Genomic DNA, 18339 nt, shown 5'->3' on the forward strand with positions numbered 1-18339 from the left:
ACCAGCACTTTGAAACTCTTTATCAATCACTTTGGAAATATATTGCAGTGTGATATGTAATTGATATATTTTCATGTATTTATTAAGTGTTGACAATGAACAAAAAACTATTACTGCAAAACTGCAGTTACAGTTATTTGTTAGGAGACACTATATAGTTATATTGATGTCAAGTGTAAACAAGTACACCACATCAAATGCAAATATTGCAACCAATATTGATGTTGTTATTAAATGCAAACATAAAAAACAAAGAATCTTATTAGTCCTGAATGTCACTGTCTATATTTTGCACTTTTAATAAATATAGTCGATTTTTTGGTTGTTTTTTTTGCAGCTGTACTCTTGCTTTATTATGATGAGGAATGTGGTTATTGAACCATTTTCTCCCTCAAAATAACATTGTGAGCCAGGGTATACAGAGACAGTAAAAAAAAACAATGTGTGCGGATATTCAGAACTGTGACAAAATAATTTTCAAAAGTGAAAATTTTTCAGTATCACATATTTGTTTTCTTATGTAATGACTTGGTAGCAGATAAAAAAAGAAATTGTGGTCCCTTTGTACAACACCTAAAAGGAATGTAGCTATCCAATTGGTCGATTTCCCATCATGTGACATGTAGTTAAAAGTTCCATGGCAGGCTGTTGTTGTCAGCCGTGCAATCTTGTTTGAGCAAAAATGGATATCGCATGGCTGATGTCACCAATTTCCATTGACTCAATCCAGTGTTAAACTCATGATCGACATTTTTGTTCCATTGCATGGCTCTGACGTCACAATAAACAAATCCTTGCTGCGCGCACTCAACTGTAACAAGTGCCCTTACAATCGTTTTACTGTAAACAACTTCGACCAATCGGTTTCGCATACGTAGTACATGACTGGCTGGACTGACTGACTGTGCTACTCATTCACCTTTCCCAAAAATGGTTGCCATTTCTGTGCGAAATTCAAAAATCTGTGTGGATCACATCTGTTGACATCCATGGCATATAAAACAAATAGTGTATGGTCTTTACTTGTGAAATGGAACAAGATTTCGCACTCGATGAAAGATGAGGCGCACTATTCAATTCGGCTTCACCTCGTTGAATAGAGCACCTCTACCTTTCACCATGTGCAAAATATTGTACCATTGCACTCATGACCATTCACTATTTGTATATTATCTTGGTTTACTTCAAATCATTTGGCATAAAAAGTACATTGAACCTGAATGCAAATATGCGTGGCAGTTTTTTGTTCATCACATATGTTTTGAATTCCTTTGATGAGGAATCTCAAGAAATCTTCTTACTCCCGTCTTCTTTTCTTTGTTCCTAGATTTCATGTCATAGTCGCCACGGTGATGAATATCGGACCTTCCATAATAACTTTTGGTGCAATTTTATTCGTAAGTACTCCAGTATTTGAAATTACATGGTACTTGAAATAAAGCTTTATAAATATGGCAATAACATCCATATGGTACAAACCTTCATGTAGTATTAATCATACTTAACCTGTTGAAGACCAGTCTTGAGTATACTCGAGCAGGTGTCTATATGGGAATGTGTGTTATAGCAAAATCTGCCCGTCCTCAATGGGTTAAGTACAATATGCTTATTTGTGGATGGTTTTACACAATGTATCTTCACACAGAAATATCAGTTTTGCACAATCAGTTGTGTTGGATTGATAATAGAGACCAGAAATGATTGCACATAGGGAAGTAATTACCTTGATAATATCATCATTATGTCACAGCGAAGTAAGTTTGAATACACTATAATGACCTCTTGTTAGTGTCACAATATGATCTCTAAACATTTGTTGGGAAGCTCATGTCCTAAGATGAGGCGTCAACACAAGTACGCTTTGAAAGGTTTATTTATCACAACTGTGACAGTGTGAGAGTCATGTGACGGGTTAATCTGTTCACTACGAGGGTCTGGAATCTCTGTGGACTTTGCACACAATCACCCAGATTCATGGAGTCTAGAGGTTAATGGAGCTGACATTGAGTTTATTTTGAAGAAATATGTCTTCCCTCTAAGAGTACATAGCTAGTTATATACAGTAATATATGCAAATATATATATATATATATATAAAGAGTTTGATCACAAAAGGAATTAACTCCATTCTTGTTAATTTGAGATATTTGTGATTAAATCTTTCAAGGACAAGGAAAATATGGGATGTTCTTAATCATAGCTTCAAGAATAATCTTTACTATGTAACAATTCGTCGGGTGCCCGTGCATTGGCCGCTAACGCAATACAAATTGTATTGCGTTAGCGGCCAATGCACGGGCACCCGACGAATTGAGGTATCACTGGAAAGCTTTTAATTTTGCTCTATGTGATGATATACTTACTTTGAAATCTTTAAAATGGTGCTTAATTCGTCTTGAAACTCTTGTAAAACTTTGTTGACTGATTTGAAATGATGTTCAAATGCTTTAAAAAAAGAAGAAAAAAAACTCCACTTTGGCATACCAAAGTTAAGGGAAATATGGCACCACTGTGAAGAGATCTGTATGAGCAAATATCACAAAGCAAAAGTCCTGTTTATTGAATGGTTTGTTCAAACAGTGCTTTGTTGTGGGAAATATTAAGCATGGTTATTCATGCCAATCACACATTTTCAATTTATTTTAGCAGTTAGCATCTATTTGTAGCTTTCAATCTTCACAGAATTCATGTTTACACAACTTCAGAGGCTCCTGTCGCATATAGTACTGGGAACATTATCAAACAGTACTTTAATTTGATTGAAATTTTCTGTGAACCGTAGCAACAGGCAGTTATCTTTTTGCATGTTGGGCTTTACCCTTGTTGTAGTCTTTATTGTGCCGGTGACATCTGTTATAACAGAATCCTAGGGATCGGCAGTTTTCTTTCTTCATATCAAAAGTTTGTTACAGCTGAACAGCAAAGTACTAATACATAAAGATGGATAGATAATAATTTTGAGACCTGAATATTTACTCTGTTGTTGCGAGAATTTTGTTACAACTGTGTTCGTTGTAATGGGAGTGCACTGTATTAAAGGTCCTGTTTACCTTTGGGAGCAGTGATATAAAAAATGTACAAGATATCACATTTGATGCATATGTGTTGTAGGCCTGTTGTATCACATAACATCCTACCATTTAATTCTTTTCACATTGTTCACATTTTGTATATTTAACAATACTTAACATTGATTATACATATTCAAATTGTAGAACTATTTTAAAGCACTTATGCTGGGTTTTTGTTTCTTCTGCAAATGGTAAAATATGCCTTTAAGTATGTCTTGTCGTTATTGATGCAATCTCCATTGCAATCTATATTTGCCAGGTGGTATTCTATGCCTTTGCTATTATTGGGATGGAACTGTATAAGGGAAAGGTCAATTACTATGGTTACGAGTCAGACGGGGCAGTGCTCACGCCAGATCAACTCTACTGCGGCAACCCGCTGCTGAACGGGTCTCACTTCGCCCGCGACCACTACTGCAACAACAACTTCAACAACATCCTGAAGGCGTTTGTCACCCTCATCGAACTCATGATCGTCAACCAGTGGCATGATATCCTTTGAAATCTCTTTTTTTTTAATGTTTTATGAAGCTTTTTGTATCCTTGTTACAGTCTTAATGCATGATACAGGGTCGACGGAGCGTTTTCAAAAGTGTGGGGGCCCACTTCCTCCGGGTTTCATGAGCTAACAAGGAAAAAAACAAAAACAAAAACAAAACAAAAAACGGTCCTCAGCTCATCTCCCCCTTTCCATTTCCGGGTTTCTTCAGCTGACAAGCAAACAAAAAAAAAAAAAGAGGTCCTCAGCTCATCTCTCCCTTTCCATTTCCACTTTTTTTTCAGCTGACAAAAAAAAGGTCTTCAGTGGAAAAACATAACCTTACCGCGCTCACACTTCAAGATTTCCATCTATTTCTATTTAGTGCCACTTACGTACTTTCGGGTTAAAAAAAGTGTGGGGGCCCAAAGTGATGACACCTTATGTATTCCTTTGTATGATGCACGAAAAGTGTGGGGGCCTGAGCCCCCACAGCCCCCACGGTTCCGCCGGCCATGTGATAGGAGGTTTGGCAAGGACTATGTTAAAGGAAGTGTCGAGTGAACACTTAGAGGTTAGATCTTGTGCTGCAAATGTTATCTAAATAAAGGTAATAAATTTTGAGAAATGTTTCTGAAAAAAAGAATAATATGTAATTATCATTTTGACAAGTTATGTATTATGCTCATGTGTAGTAAAGCTGTCAGGCAAATTTCATTTTTCCTCCATAATGATTCAAATAGATTTGCCAGGGGAATAATTTGGAAATAATGTATATTCTATAGGCAGAAACTTACATTTCTGCATCCAAGAATAAAAATATTCTTGTTTCCTTAACTTGTCACACTTATCTCGGAAGGTTTCGTGCTGGTCACAAACAAGGGTTCCAGAATTTTCTTCCTGCTCTTCCATATATCAGTAGTAATTGTCATCATCAAGTAAGTGGTGAAGAAGAAAAAAAGCAGAAAAGTAGATTTTAAAATCCATTTAAGGAAGCAAACCTCCATATATTCAGGGCATCAGACAGACGTAAAGGCTCCCTACAACTTGACACAAATGATTCTTGAGACATACATCGCTGCATTTGATTTAATGTAGAAATGATATCTTTTCAATATTCCACTTACAAACTGTATTGGCATTTTGATGAATTTTGGTAACTAATACATAGATAAAGGTGGGTCATAAAAAATAGAATATATAAACAAGTAAAGAAAAGAATAGATAGATATGGGAAAAGATATAGGAATATAAATATAGGAAAAGAAAATGTTCATACTTGGAGTCCTTGACAGATCTTGACATGCCCTTCTAGAGTAATTCACAAAATTTACAAGCTATGCTTTTCTTGTGGATTTCTCGTTTCCATAAACAGTAAAAAAATATATAATTTTTGTTGCTTTATTGTTCCTTTATCGAAAAATAAAGATTAAATTACTATGACGGTATCATGTATTGAAAATTATGGGATTGAAATTATTTTCTCATGTAAGTATTATATATAATGAATAACCATATATTACTTTATATGGAAATGAAATCATTTGAATGTGAATTTGAATAAACGTAGTCACAGATACACACATTCATACATAAATAACCAAACTGAACAGAAGAATGTTTAGATAAATTTTATATCAGAGCAAATTCACTAGTCTGAAATTCAGGCTGATTGATTGTTGATGCCATAGATGTAAATCACTTACCATATGGCACTTGAGGGAGCAGCCATTAAGTAGAAAAATATGCAAATAGTTGTCAAAGGACTCACACAGTCATAGGCAGCCGAGACAGCATGTTTTGAGTCACACTACTGTTCATTTTTCTGTAAAAAGAGGACACTGTGATTACTCCATGACTAAGATTTCAGATTTTGTAGATTTTAGATCAAATTCACTCAGAATATTATTTCGATCAGTGATCTGATATAAGATCATTTGAGGAAGACTGTGTGAAATATTTGGATGTATTCCCAGGATTAAACATGGGCTTAGGCATGTGGGAAAAAAAAAAACAATTAAAAGATTTCTTTCATTTCTGTAATCTCAAACCAAGAATGCAGATTGTCTACAAAATTTGACAGAATCAGCATATACGCCCGTTTCCACACTCTTCAAGGGCATAATATGTACCTTTTACCCCACCAGACCGTCTATCCTTGTTTCTTCCCAAACCCCGTTTTGACCCAATTTTACTCTACTGGCTTCCTACGACTCAATGAGTAGTTTTCAACAGGTTTATATCTCCCTTATTTTTCCCATTTGCTAAAGTGATGTGATTGTTGTTTTAATATGTTTTGTAATTCATTGTTCTCCCCCACAGTATCTTCATCGCATTCATCCTGGAGGTCTTCATGGTAGAGTACTCTCTGTCGAAGACTAAGTATGAGAGCGAACTCGAGAAAGTTGTTGAAGAGCTGGGACTAAGTCAGGAAATGTAAGAGGAATGAATAAAACACACACACACACACACACACACACACACACACACACACACACACCCACACACACATTGGGGAGAAGTTCACTTCCATTCATTAATTTGTGCGAACCCACATACTGTAGATCTAAGATTTTCTGACAAATAAGAGATTACTTTCAAAACCACTACCAAGAACTTCAGTATTGTGCAATTGTCCACACTTTGTGTGATTGCTGTTATTTACAAAATATGGAAGTTTACTGCTTACTTTGGCACAGCTTCACCTGAAAGCCACTCGAGTACTGATAGGTTCTAAAAACCTCTCTTCCTTGAAGATGCTAAAATTACTAAAATGTGTCAAAAGGTGGTCAAAAATAAGTTTAGTATTTGACAATTCTTCTAAAATGTTTGTCCTTACATATTCTAAATCTTACTACCTCCCTGTCTCTCTCTATCAATATCTCTATCTCTCTACCCATCGTTTATATGTGCTTATGATATATGTGCAGGTGTATTATACTGGGCTCAACATCAGCAGCTGCCTGATGTGGCCTGTCAGGCCATCAAATTTCCAACAAGGTTATCTTTTGGTGACCTAATCAGGCAATTAAGATTCAAAATTGATTGTTGCCAAACATGTTCCCTGTATTTTAGGCCAGTACATTTTTATTTTTTTCAGGCGACCAATATTTCAAATATCCAGATTTTAGTGGCCCAAATGGACCATCAGAGGTATATGTATAATATTCATATATGTGTATATTTATTCATTTACATATTCAACTGCATTCAAATAAGTCTATTGCTAGTACTGGTCATCATCTCTTCCAGAAATGACCTGCAAGAAGCCAACCGTAGGAGGAGGAAGCCGGACCGCAAGGAACTCGTCACCGACATGGAGCAAGAGTACCCCGACAATACCGACGAAATCCTCAAGTTCAGACTCGGCAAACGTAAGCCCTCCTTCAGTCCTCACTTTCCTCTTTGATCAATCTTTGTCCTGTATTAAGATGGGATTATGTGAATGTAGACATTTGTTGCAAGTGTGTTTCTGCAGTTTGATAGGGTAGCGGGTTGATTGTTTGTAGGATTTCAAGCAAATTGTTGGATCGCGACTCTGTTATTCATCTCCAGTCATATAGACATGGAATTATTTCAAGACATTTGTCACGCAGTTTGAATTGTGCAGATGTTCAGACTACTGTCATGTATTAAGATGTTACATTAGAACCGAGTGAGGTATCTGCAAAGTAAATGTCTTTTGGTGCTTTTTTGTTTGTTTGTTTTTGTTTTGATGGGTTAAATTCTTTCATATTGAGAACAGTGAAAATATTTTCATGTTTGCTTCAGTGGGAAGGGGATATTCCTGCTGAAAAGAACACGGTGTGAAACACAGTGTTAAACACAGTGTTGAACACAGTCGAACACATTGTGGACACAGTGTGAAATCTCTTAACACTGTTAAATTTGAGTGTTTTGATATTGTGAATCATCAGTTTGCAGTGCCAATCATCAATACAGTGTGAAACAGAACATTACTATGTGAACTCTCTGTCAATAACCACGCTACAGTGTGAAGTCTTCTTCACACTGTAAAATTAGAGCATTTTCACATAGTCAACTATGTGAACACACTGTGGGATACTGTGTTCTTTCCAGCAGGGATCAACTCAAATTCTGTAATGTGGATACAAAGCACATTTTACTATACCGGTATACATATGTAATAAACGTGATGCATCTTCTTCTTTTCTTTTTTTTTATGAGGGAATATTTCCCACTCATATGGGAGCACACCTTAATGAAAATTCCAAAGATTGTAAATATAACTTCATCTACATTTCTCTTTGTCCTCGATGTGTTGATACCAACCGCCTCATAAAGATTAGATTTCCTCGAAATTGCCGCTGAAGATGGCCTCTCAAAATTGTGTCCACTCCATGAGATTGCAGTTTCTGATGGGTTTTTTTCCCCTCTTAACGTGTAGTTCGTTGATTGTATTTCCGTTGATTGTATTTTCATTGAAACAGGAAGCAAATCCATGCAGATGACTCTCCAGACCATGTTCGAAGGCGAACTCGACGACGAGGACATCGGACCGGAAGAAGTCGAAAACGTGGACAACATTCCTGTCCAAGACATTTTACCACAACCTTTTTCACTGGACAACGTTGCATAGCATTTTACAACCCACAAATGTATGCATTTTTTGTTCCAGTTATTTCGTACAGTATTCTTTTCTGTAATGAATGATATTGTTATTGTATTACACGCGCGGAGGTCTTGGCATTAAATCTGAAAGAGTTAAAATTGCATCATTTTCGTGCTATCCACTTCTGCCCGCTTCAGAATTAGTGCTGTAATTGCAATGAAGGCTTGAAGGGCGCTTGTCTGCTTATTCTTAGATGTTGATGTTTTTCACCTGAGCACCAAAGTCTTTTTTGAGTTGATGATATTGCATAATCATGAAAGTTACCATCCATCAGTATTGACGTGTTACAATTGCTTGTCATGGTCATAATGGTACATCAATGACTTCTCTTGCTATTCAGTTTTCACAAGAGCATATCTGAACCTTGAAAATATCATTTTATACAAAAAAATTTAAAAAGAAGTATGTTCCATAAAAAAAAATATATATATAATGCATTACCACTCTATTAACCTATTTATTTTGATCAGTTCTTTGAATTTTTTAAAATTGATTTTATTATTTTCTAATCATGAATTGACTCTATCAATTTATTTATGAGTGATATAAGTGTACAAATATTTGAGGCAGGAGAAAGGATTGAATAAGTACTTCAAAAGGATGACAGTTTTAATTTCAGGAACGAGGACAGCTATTTATACGGAGTGCTGTCAAATGAAGTGGTATTCAAATGTAATACTTATGATTGATGTCAGTTTTAAAGGGTGATCGTAACTTCCCCTAAAGAGAGCCAAATGAAAGCCGCCCCCCCCCAAAAAAAAAAAAAAAAATTACCAGTAAATGCACAATGGTTTTGATAGTATGCAAAGAGCCACAATTTGACAATTTTCCTATCTTTGAAACAAACTTCACCCCTTCAAATTATTATTTAACTTTTGCTGGTGTTCTTTGTGTTCTGTTCTCTTGAATTTTGTACTCGTATCATAAAAGCTGATCATGTCCTTATCATCAACTCTTTTATACTAATACCTACTTGGCACATGAACCTAAACACCTCATTTCAATCAATTGTGCAGACACAGTTTATAATGGAATATTCCTTATAGGCCTAATGATTTGTCAGAAATGTGTTAACTTCATTAATCTGAACATATTTATACTCTTTACACAAGAAGTCTTCTGTTTTCTGAGAACACTTGCCAAACTTAAGGGGAAAATGCATTTTTAGTATGGGAATTTCCTCAATAGAATTGTTTTATGGAAACATAAAAAAATGTGAATTTAAGACCTCATGTGATTATTTTAGAGTGATGTATAAAGTTGGATAGATTATGTGCATCTGTGTTTCCTGTGTTTTGCATGGTAATATTGCCAATTTGTGGTTAAAAGGTAGAAAAAAGGGAGAATTTTTTTGTGGAGATTGTAAAGATGTTATCCAGTTATCTGCTGTAGTGTATGCATATATGTGAATGATGACTGCTACAAACCAGTTGAAACCGGTTTTTGTCGACTATTATTCTCAGGTCTTAATTATCCAACACATAGTCGAAATTTAAGTTTATCATTATGTTGAGGTGAGTTCTAAAACACGAATTTTTTGGGTCATCCACCAAAATGATTCATTGTATCAGTTTATTCATATGAGATGACAAAGAGGAGGAGGAGGAGGAGGAAGAGGAGGAAGAAAAAGAAAAAGAAGAAGAAGAAGAAGAAGATGTGAGGGGGAAAGAAAGAGCCATTACCGTTGGGGTTACTGCCCAACAGTTACATGTTCTTTAATGACTGTGTACATATGTCCTTGTTACCCATGGGGCCATATACTGTACATGATTAAAGATATTTCTCTGTACATATTCACGCATGCACACTCTCACTATGCAGAGGATTGGCTTTTGTAAACAGAGTGAGGACTTGCGTATGTGATCAAATTGGAGGGAATTTTTGTTGTTGCTGTGTTCGGACTTTTTTTTTGCAGTGCCAGACAAGATGACGGGCCTTTAATAGGAAGCCATACAACAGTAATTATGGCGGTCTTCCCTCGGTTGAGGGGTGGTGGTGGGGGATGGGGGAAGAAGTGATGATAATCTATTTGCATAGTTTCCCTGTATCACATCTTGCATATACAGTAAACCTCGCATGAGTCGAAGCTCTCGGGACTGACAAAAATGCGTCGACTTAAGTGAACTTCGACTCTCGCGAGAGTCGATTTTTTTTTCGACTCACAGTTATGTACATGTATTATAGTACATTTGCATGCATGTGTGTGTGTGTGTGTGTGTGTGTGTGTGTGTGTGTTTGTGCATCCGTGTGTGTGTTTGAATTCAAATTTGTCTGTTCTTGAAGATAACGTTCTTATTTTGTTCTAAACTGAACATGGAATTTGTATCAATACTAGTAGTTAAACGTAGTTCTGAGAATGTCTGCGCTAACGTGGCAATGTGCATGTGCTATGTCTATGGTGCAACCATGGAGCTTGGTAGCTCCATGGTGCAACATAGGTAGCCATGCTGTCAACCAACCCTGAGACAAACACTCTCCCAGGCCCATCCCATCTCCACTGAACAAAACTATACAGCCAGCCGGGCACGCACAAACAAGCTCCGCCCACTTGGCCTGTCACTAAAATATCAAAGCAGCGATTGGTTGACCAAGGAGTTCTGGCTTGACATGGATGAAGTATGGATGTGCTGTGTGTATGGATAAAGTATGGATCGATGTGCTGTGTGTATACATGTGTATGTATTCGACATGCGTGCGGAGCGGTACGGTGAGTGTGCATGCTTACCTGCAGCAGGGCAGGGACGGGGTTCTGCGACATGCCGATTTTTTTGTTCTCATGAGAATGCCAGACAAATCTTCTTCGGCTCAAGTGATGTATACTACGTGTATTTTGTACAAAAGGGACTTAATCTTTTACTTCGACACAGCCGAAATTCGACTCTCGTACTTCGGCTTATCCAAATATTTCTTAGAGAAAATACATAGGGAAAAATCGGGACTTTTTATTTTGCTTCGAGTTAAGTGATTTTCGACTCACTCGACGTCGACTTATCCGAGGTTTACTGTATAATGTACTACAGTATCTCATAGTAGATGCATTTCGTTATATCACAATTTTTTATTATTTCTTTGTGTGCAATGAGCATACAATATCACCAGATACCTCCATTGCAATGCAATTTTGTGTCACTACTACATGTATTTGTAATGAATGTATGCCTGTATTTGGTTATGTCTATCATAACTATATACACTGGAGGTATAATGATGATGTATTCACGGCAATATTGAATAAAACGGTAAAGAGGCATTTTGATTTAAACATAAATTACTGATACCTCCATCGCAATACAATTTTGTGTCACTACTATTTGTAATAAAGGTATGCCTGTATTTGATTAGATCTATCATTACTATAGGTATAATGATAGTGCATTCACGGCAGTGATGAATAAAATAATAAAGAGACATTTTAATATAAACATAAAATACTGTGTGGCATCCTCTTTAGTCCAGTGTTAATGTATCTCGAAATATCATTTACAAGACAGTATAGATAATAAGTATGACACTAATAATCATAGTATTACCAATTAGGTCAGCATGATTATGATAATGATTGTTATCATCATATTTATCATCATTATCATCATCAAAATCATCATCTGTATCTTTATCATAATCAATTTCATCATCAGTAGAAGTAGTAGTAGCAGCAGAGTAGTAGTAGTAGTGGTGGTGGTGGTGGTGTTGGTGGTGGTAGCAGTAGTAGTAGTAGCAGCAGAGTAGTAGTAGTAGTACAAAGTTGTAGTAGTAGTAGTAGTAGTAGTAGTAGTAATGGTGGTGGTAAAAGTAGTAGTTAGTACATTGTGTTATTATTATTATTAGTAGTAGTAGTGGTAGTAGTAGTAGTAGTAGTAGTAGTAGTAGTAGTAGTAGTAGTGTAGTAGAGAGTATAGAGAGTCACGAGGTGATGTGAGGGCCGTGTAATGTTTTGGTGTCTTGACTTTCATATGCATGGAAGCAGGGTAATTCGTCTGGTTCGTTTTGTGGATGAGCAATGACTTCTAAGAAGAACACCGACACTACTATCTTCCTCGAGAAAGAAGGAAATGCAAACTCCAGAATGTGGAGAGTCCAATCAAAGTACACATAATATCATTCTCGCGTCTTTGTTGACAAGACCCTTGACTCATCGTGAACGGGAGCTGGATATCGATTCAACCATGAATTACCACAGGGACATCATTGTGGCAGCTTTGGATGAAGAGTTAAGTTTTCTCGTCTTGCCATCTCGCGCGTTACAGGGACAAAAAAGGACAGAGGCACTCGTTTTCCAAATCTATGCAAGGCTTAGTCGTGTATCTTCTAACGTATCGGCAGAACACGTTGCCTGATTTTTTTTTTAATGTATATAAAGGCAATTGGCAACAGCATAGTAAGATAATAGATATTAAGTCATTTCGTATTTCGAGTTCAGTTACCCGCTGGTCTGAACATAGGGCCTATGAATCCTTATAGCGCGGCGCCAAAGTTGCATGACGATCACGGTTCGAAAGCTAAAAAAAAAAGAAAAAAGAAAAAAAAAAGAGGACTGCTGGAAATTATTATTCTGTTTGAGGTCCTCCCATCACACGCACACACACATAAGATATACACACACAGGCTACACACACGCGTACACACTCCTAACGTATTTCAACAAATTGATACACGCACACGCACAATTACACACACACACACACACACACACACACACACACACACACACACACACACACACATCGTATCGATTTTTATGACTAGCTGGAAGTAGCCATCAGCTGTTAATGTTATCGTTGCCCTCTTGAGTGAAAGGCATCTCACTAATCAGTAACGATTTTCCCTTTTAATTAATACCCAACTATGACTGGTGTACGCGATAATTTCTCATCTACTATAGATTATACCAGGAAAATGATATCCTTTTGATATCTCAACTGGAAGATGACTTTGTATTCTGAGAAGGGCAGCAAATATAAAATTCATGGAATTGCCATTGTCGCCAAACCCGCATGCAGTTTGGACCTACTTGACGTATATAAGTATTAAACCTGTCGATAACGGAACGTCTTTTCTAATGAAGGTTGCAACATAATGTGCAGATCTTGGAGCGAAGAAACTTTCTGCCTTTCTGACGGTGAGTAAGACATAATGTGCGTAGGTGTTGATATGTGCATGAGTGAGATGGGAGAGGCAGTGAGATAAAAGGATAAATAAGAAGAGAGGAAGATGAAAGACAGACATACAGAGAGTCTGTAGCCAATATCAAAAGCCCTCTCGCCGTAATTGTAAAGAAGAAGGTAGTCACGAGAGAGAAAAACCACCAGCGGAAGATAAGAACCGGGGAGAAGTCCACACCTGTATAGAGTGCGCTCAGGATCTGCGCTCCAGCTTTAAGCTCACGACTCACCAACTGTTATACCATATATGAGAAGTGGTTACAGAAGCAACTTGAACTGTATATTTCTGGCACAGAAAATGGCCATGAGAGCGATGACATTTTCTCCACTTCAAACAAGTTCTAGGCCACTATTCACCCGTTTAGCAGTATCGGATGTTTATAATCATTATGGACTTGCAGTATCAACACATTTGTATATGATTTACAGAAAGAGCATTCACCCCATTCTTTAATGCAATATTACAATACGATGAATCATACCTACGGAACCAGAGGCAAAGAACACTCCATGCTTAGACCCCCTAGAATTTTAAATAACCAGTGATACGCATTCTATGTCCTTTGCAGGAGCGAAGTTTTTGAATCGTTTTGCAGTGAAGTATTCGAGAGGCAAGAGCAAAGTTCTCATTTCGGACAAATCTAAGATCTCATCAACAAAGGTTGTCGATAAAAGTTTAGCTAATTTTGAACTAAGTTTACAGGTTTAAACTACATGCATGTTATGATTTTTTTTTCCGTCAATGTAGAAAATGATTAGAGAAACATTAGCGATTAGGACTTGAACTAACTTTAGGTTCTCCCTTTAACAACAATTTTCTAAACAATCAAGATAAATTTATAAGTGTTATGATTATGTATCTATATCTGTGCATAAATCTTTGTTTATTGTATTCATATCATATGATATTGTCATACTCACATGCTTATCTATGCCCCCTCCCCACCCCACCCCCCCCCCCCAAAAAAAAAGAAAAGTGCGCATCATGCATTGATATTTTCATGTAAATGTGTTTTGCTTTTAATTAACTAAACTCAAAACTCATATCGGCATGAGGGCCTTCGAAAAAGACTACGGGTGGGGGAGAAAGAGAGGGAGAGAGATGAAGAAAGCTACCGAAAAAGAGAGAGAGGGGGGGGGGGGTCAGAGAGAAGATCTGGTGGGAGGCAATCCGTTCCGCACTCTGACCTGCTCCTCGGCGCAGTTCGTGAAGGTCAAGGAAAAGGTGACGACACCAGCCGTGACAATTAACTGTGTCTATGCGTCAGCCCGTAGATCTAGGTCATGTCAGATCTGTGAAGAGTGGAGTTATCTTGTCGCGTATATAGGCTAGTCTTGCACGCTGCACCCATGCATCGCGTGTCTCGGGAATCTAGCATTTTCCCCCTATAATTCGCATAATATCATTGTATCATTGTAAAAAGAAAGGGGGGGGGGGCTTAAGATCAATATCGCTCCTTTCTACATCACGGTAGAGATGTGATAATCACACTAGAAGCGAAACACTCAAAATTTTTCATTCTCATAGTTGGGAGAGGTTTTACTTTGTTCGTTCCGATCGAAACAAAATATACTTGTCTACTCTTATGTATACTTATAAACACGTGTATACTTATATATACTTATCTCTCTTGCCCTATATGACTTAGTGACTGGAAAGCTTTCATGATAAGATGATTAGATAAAATTCCATGCAAAAAAACCCTGAAAAACATGAAAATTTTGATTTAGTCTAAACAGCAGTTTTGCTTCTTCAGATCGCTCCTTTTCTTTCACTCTCTATTTCTTTCTCTCTGTACTTGCCAATGAAAGTATGTTTGTGAGGAATAAGAATTATAGTTTGCCGTTAATGTATTTTTTGCGATTGCTGTTTTTGTTGTCTAAACCCTTCATGCTGACAACACGTAATGGACTATGTTCGACCTGACTTGTGAAAATCTCGTAGAGCACAGTTTCGTAACTCGTCAAGGTATTGGTTGTACATGTACCAAAGTTTTCATAATCATAAGATAAAGGAAGGTCTGTCATTCTTCATTCTCGGCCAAAGGTGGGCGTACCAAATCTCTGTTTTCTTATTCCTTTATTCATTATCATCATTATCATCATTGTTATTATCACTGTCGGCAAGAGGAACTCTCTGGCGGAAGGGATGGGGTGGAGGGTGGGGCGGGGGCTGCGCACACCCTGTTACTTACCGACCTGCGCCTATAATGATGTCGAGACGTCGCGGATGAATACAAATGTGAACAGATGGGTGCGATTAAAAACAACAACAACACAGCCAATGAGTGTGTGGGCGCGTCTTGCATGAGCAGGCGTACGGTCTGTCACGTTTGCGTCGTCGAATTGACCGCACAGCAGATGTTAGCATCACACACACTGCGAAATGTGCACTTGCGCCAGTGGAGCACTTCCCCCGACAGTGAAATACACAAAGAGATATATCACAATGAAAAACAACGACTACAGCAAGAATGAGAGTCACCTGCGATACAGTGGACAATTATTGTAGTTGGTGCCAGCTCGTAACCGGAAACAATATTGTCTGACGAAACCTGGATTTTTTTTACTTAATCCTTTTTGTTGCTTTGGGAAAGAAAATTAGAGGCTGTTTCACAAATGCATTTTGAGTTAATTGTCTATAACTGTGCATTTGCTGAAAAATGCTCTTTTATAAAGAGGATTTTGATTTGATTGATGGTCAATGTTGACCCTCGGGGTTCATTGTCAAATCTATCCAATGGTTAACGTATTTATTACAAATTTTATAAATTTATACTATAACACCAGAAAACTAAGTTTGAGTATATGATATATTTATATATATATATATATATATATATATATATATATATATATATATATATAATATATATATATATATACATATATACAGTATATGTACATGTACATACATGTACAAACATAATGTATACATACACAAACTATGTTCATATCTATATGTATCTTTATTATAATAAACTTACATCATCGGGTTTTTTGTGGGTTTTTTTTGATCGAAGAGCCTACTATAAGTGTTAGAGATATATCTCGAACAAAGTACGAGGTAATAGCCTGATTTGATTGTTTTGTCAAAACGTCACGTCAGTGCTGTGCTTTATTACTGAGGCCGCATCTATCCTACAATCTCGCCTTGTACGACAATCTCTGAACATATAATGAGTATATACGGATGAGGGAGAGAGAGAGAGAGAGAGAGAGAGAGAGAAAAGAGATTGTGGGAGAGAGAATAACATATTGAGACTCCACTAATTGGAACGGAAAGGGGCTATATTTAGAGCAGCGTGTATACAATAGTGGCCGATATATTTCTCATAACAGCTCCGCATTTTGTATTTGCAGTTTCTCGAGAAATCGCAAGGTCCTGTGTTTTAATTAGTGACGTATTAACACGCAAGGGTGGACCTACACTTCTCAACTTGTTGTCACTGCTGAGAAGATGAAAGGAAAAAAAGTGGAACCCTTTGTTTTCTCGAAGATAATATCAGAAAAGGTCAGTATTCAGCGTCACTCCTTTCTCCCTTTTTTTAATCTGATGTTTGGAGCCCGTGTTTTTTGTAACACTCAAGAAAACTGTTACAATATTAGAATCACACTCACATCGCGAGATCCATCGAGTTATAATCGCAATTACTGATATTCATTGTACCTCAGGACTGTTCCTTATTCTACAATAATACAGCTAGGACACGATTATGACGAACACTCCTTGAAATGGCCAAAACGTTTGGAATTCTGAGGCTTCGGTATAGTGTAATACCTTCGTTCGTCACATGTATCCGTGGTATCCTAACCGAAAAAAAAATCAATACACAGAGTTCTTTACAGCCCAATTTAAACTGATTTTAAACACACCATATGTATATATATGTATGTATATATATATATATATATATATATATATATATATATATATATATATATATATATATACATATATTCATTTGCTTGTATGGGGGTGGGGGGGTCGAAAATTCCGTGATGTAGCCATGGTTGCCTTTTAATGAAAACACTTGAAACCATATAACGGATTAAAATCCATTGCCACACCATTGAAGGTGGACATTTCATTAATATCGCACGTAAGAAAGTTACTGAACATGCTGAATGTTAAGGTTATGCACTAAACAATGATATTAGTCGCAATATACTTAGTGTAATTCGTACGCGAAATGGAAAAGGGAAACGGGCTATAACCTCACAAGTATTTTTTTAAAGATGATAATCTTGAAACTGGAACAATTTTTCCTTTTAGCAGTCTATTCAAACATTACAGTTGTGTGATTTCACGGGAAAGGTAGAACTCATTCTCTCTTTTTTTTTTTATTTCCCTTTAAAACCAAAAGATAGGTTTAACCGTTTTGTACGAGGGACTTTCAACAGTGTGTACAATGCTATCGCGTTTTCCGTGCCAATCGGCACTTAAAACACACGAAGGATTAAAGACCTTTTGTCACGTGTCATTGAGAACCTTATGAGGAGATGACGCTGCGCCGGTGCCTCCTGTCATTTACACTGATATTGTAGATGCGGGTGCACGTCGCAAGTTCGACGCCCACGAGTCACACAGCCCACGGGCTAGACACTAAAGGGGAAAATCCAGTCGAAAAATAAGTTAGTCTTATAAAAATAGTCAAATCTTACGAGTTCAACAATAAAAATTCAACTGAAATCGGATGAAAAATAAGGAAGTTATGAAGTTTTAAAATTTTGCTTATTTCTGCAAAACAGTTCCTGTACAGTTGATATGAATATGCAAGTGAGTGAGCTGACCATGTCATAACCTCACAATTTTCCATTGATCTTGTACACACAAAAAAAAAAATGACGAAAATTCAATGTTTCTGTCATTAAAGTCTGAAACATGATGTTATTCCTGGTTGACTAACTTCAGAATAGTGATCAGTTAGATTAATCGGGATTTGAGCCTCGGGCATAATTGCGTTTGAATGAAAAACTGGAGATTTCACAATT

General features: G+C 37.0%; 1 protein-coding gene across 1 annotated transcript in view; it reads left to right on the top strand.

Annotated features, from left to right (window-relative positions):
- The window catches only part of LOC139710647 (two pore calcium channel protein 1-like), a 38004-nt gene extending 29760 nt beyond the window's left edge, over window positions 1-8244 (top strand). The window contains exons 15-20 of the mRNA XM_071622568.1: window positions 1328-1397; window positions 3331-3562; window positions 4397-4487; window positions 5872-5985; window positions 6802-6923; window positions 8001-8244. Of these exons, the coding sequence (XP_071478669.1) occupies window positions 1328-1397; window positions 3331-3562; window positions 4397-4487; window positions 5872-5985; window positions 6802-6923; window positions 8001-8149 (778 nt within the window). The 3' untranslated portion in view covers window positions 8150-8244. The remainder of the gene's footprint in view (window positions 1-1327; window positions 1398-3330; window positions 3563-4396; window positions 4488-5871; window positions 5986-6801; window positions 6924-8000) is intronic.
- Window positions 8245-18339: the final 10095 nt, after the last annotated feature.

Source organism: Diadema antillarum, unplaced genomic scaffold (genome assembly GCF_040938485.1).
Source record: "Diadema antillarum isolate AM-2024a unplaced genomic scaffold, OU_Dant_1.0 seq00001551_RagTag, whole genome shotgun sequence".
Classification (NCBI taxonomy): Eukaryota; Metazoa; Echinodermata; class Echinoidea; order Diadematoida; family Diadematidae; genus Diadema; species Diadema antillarum.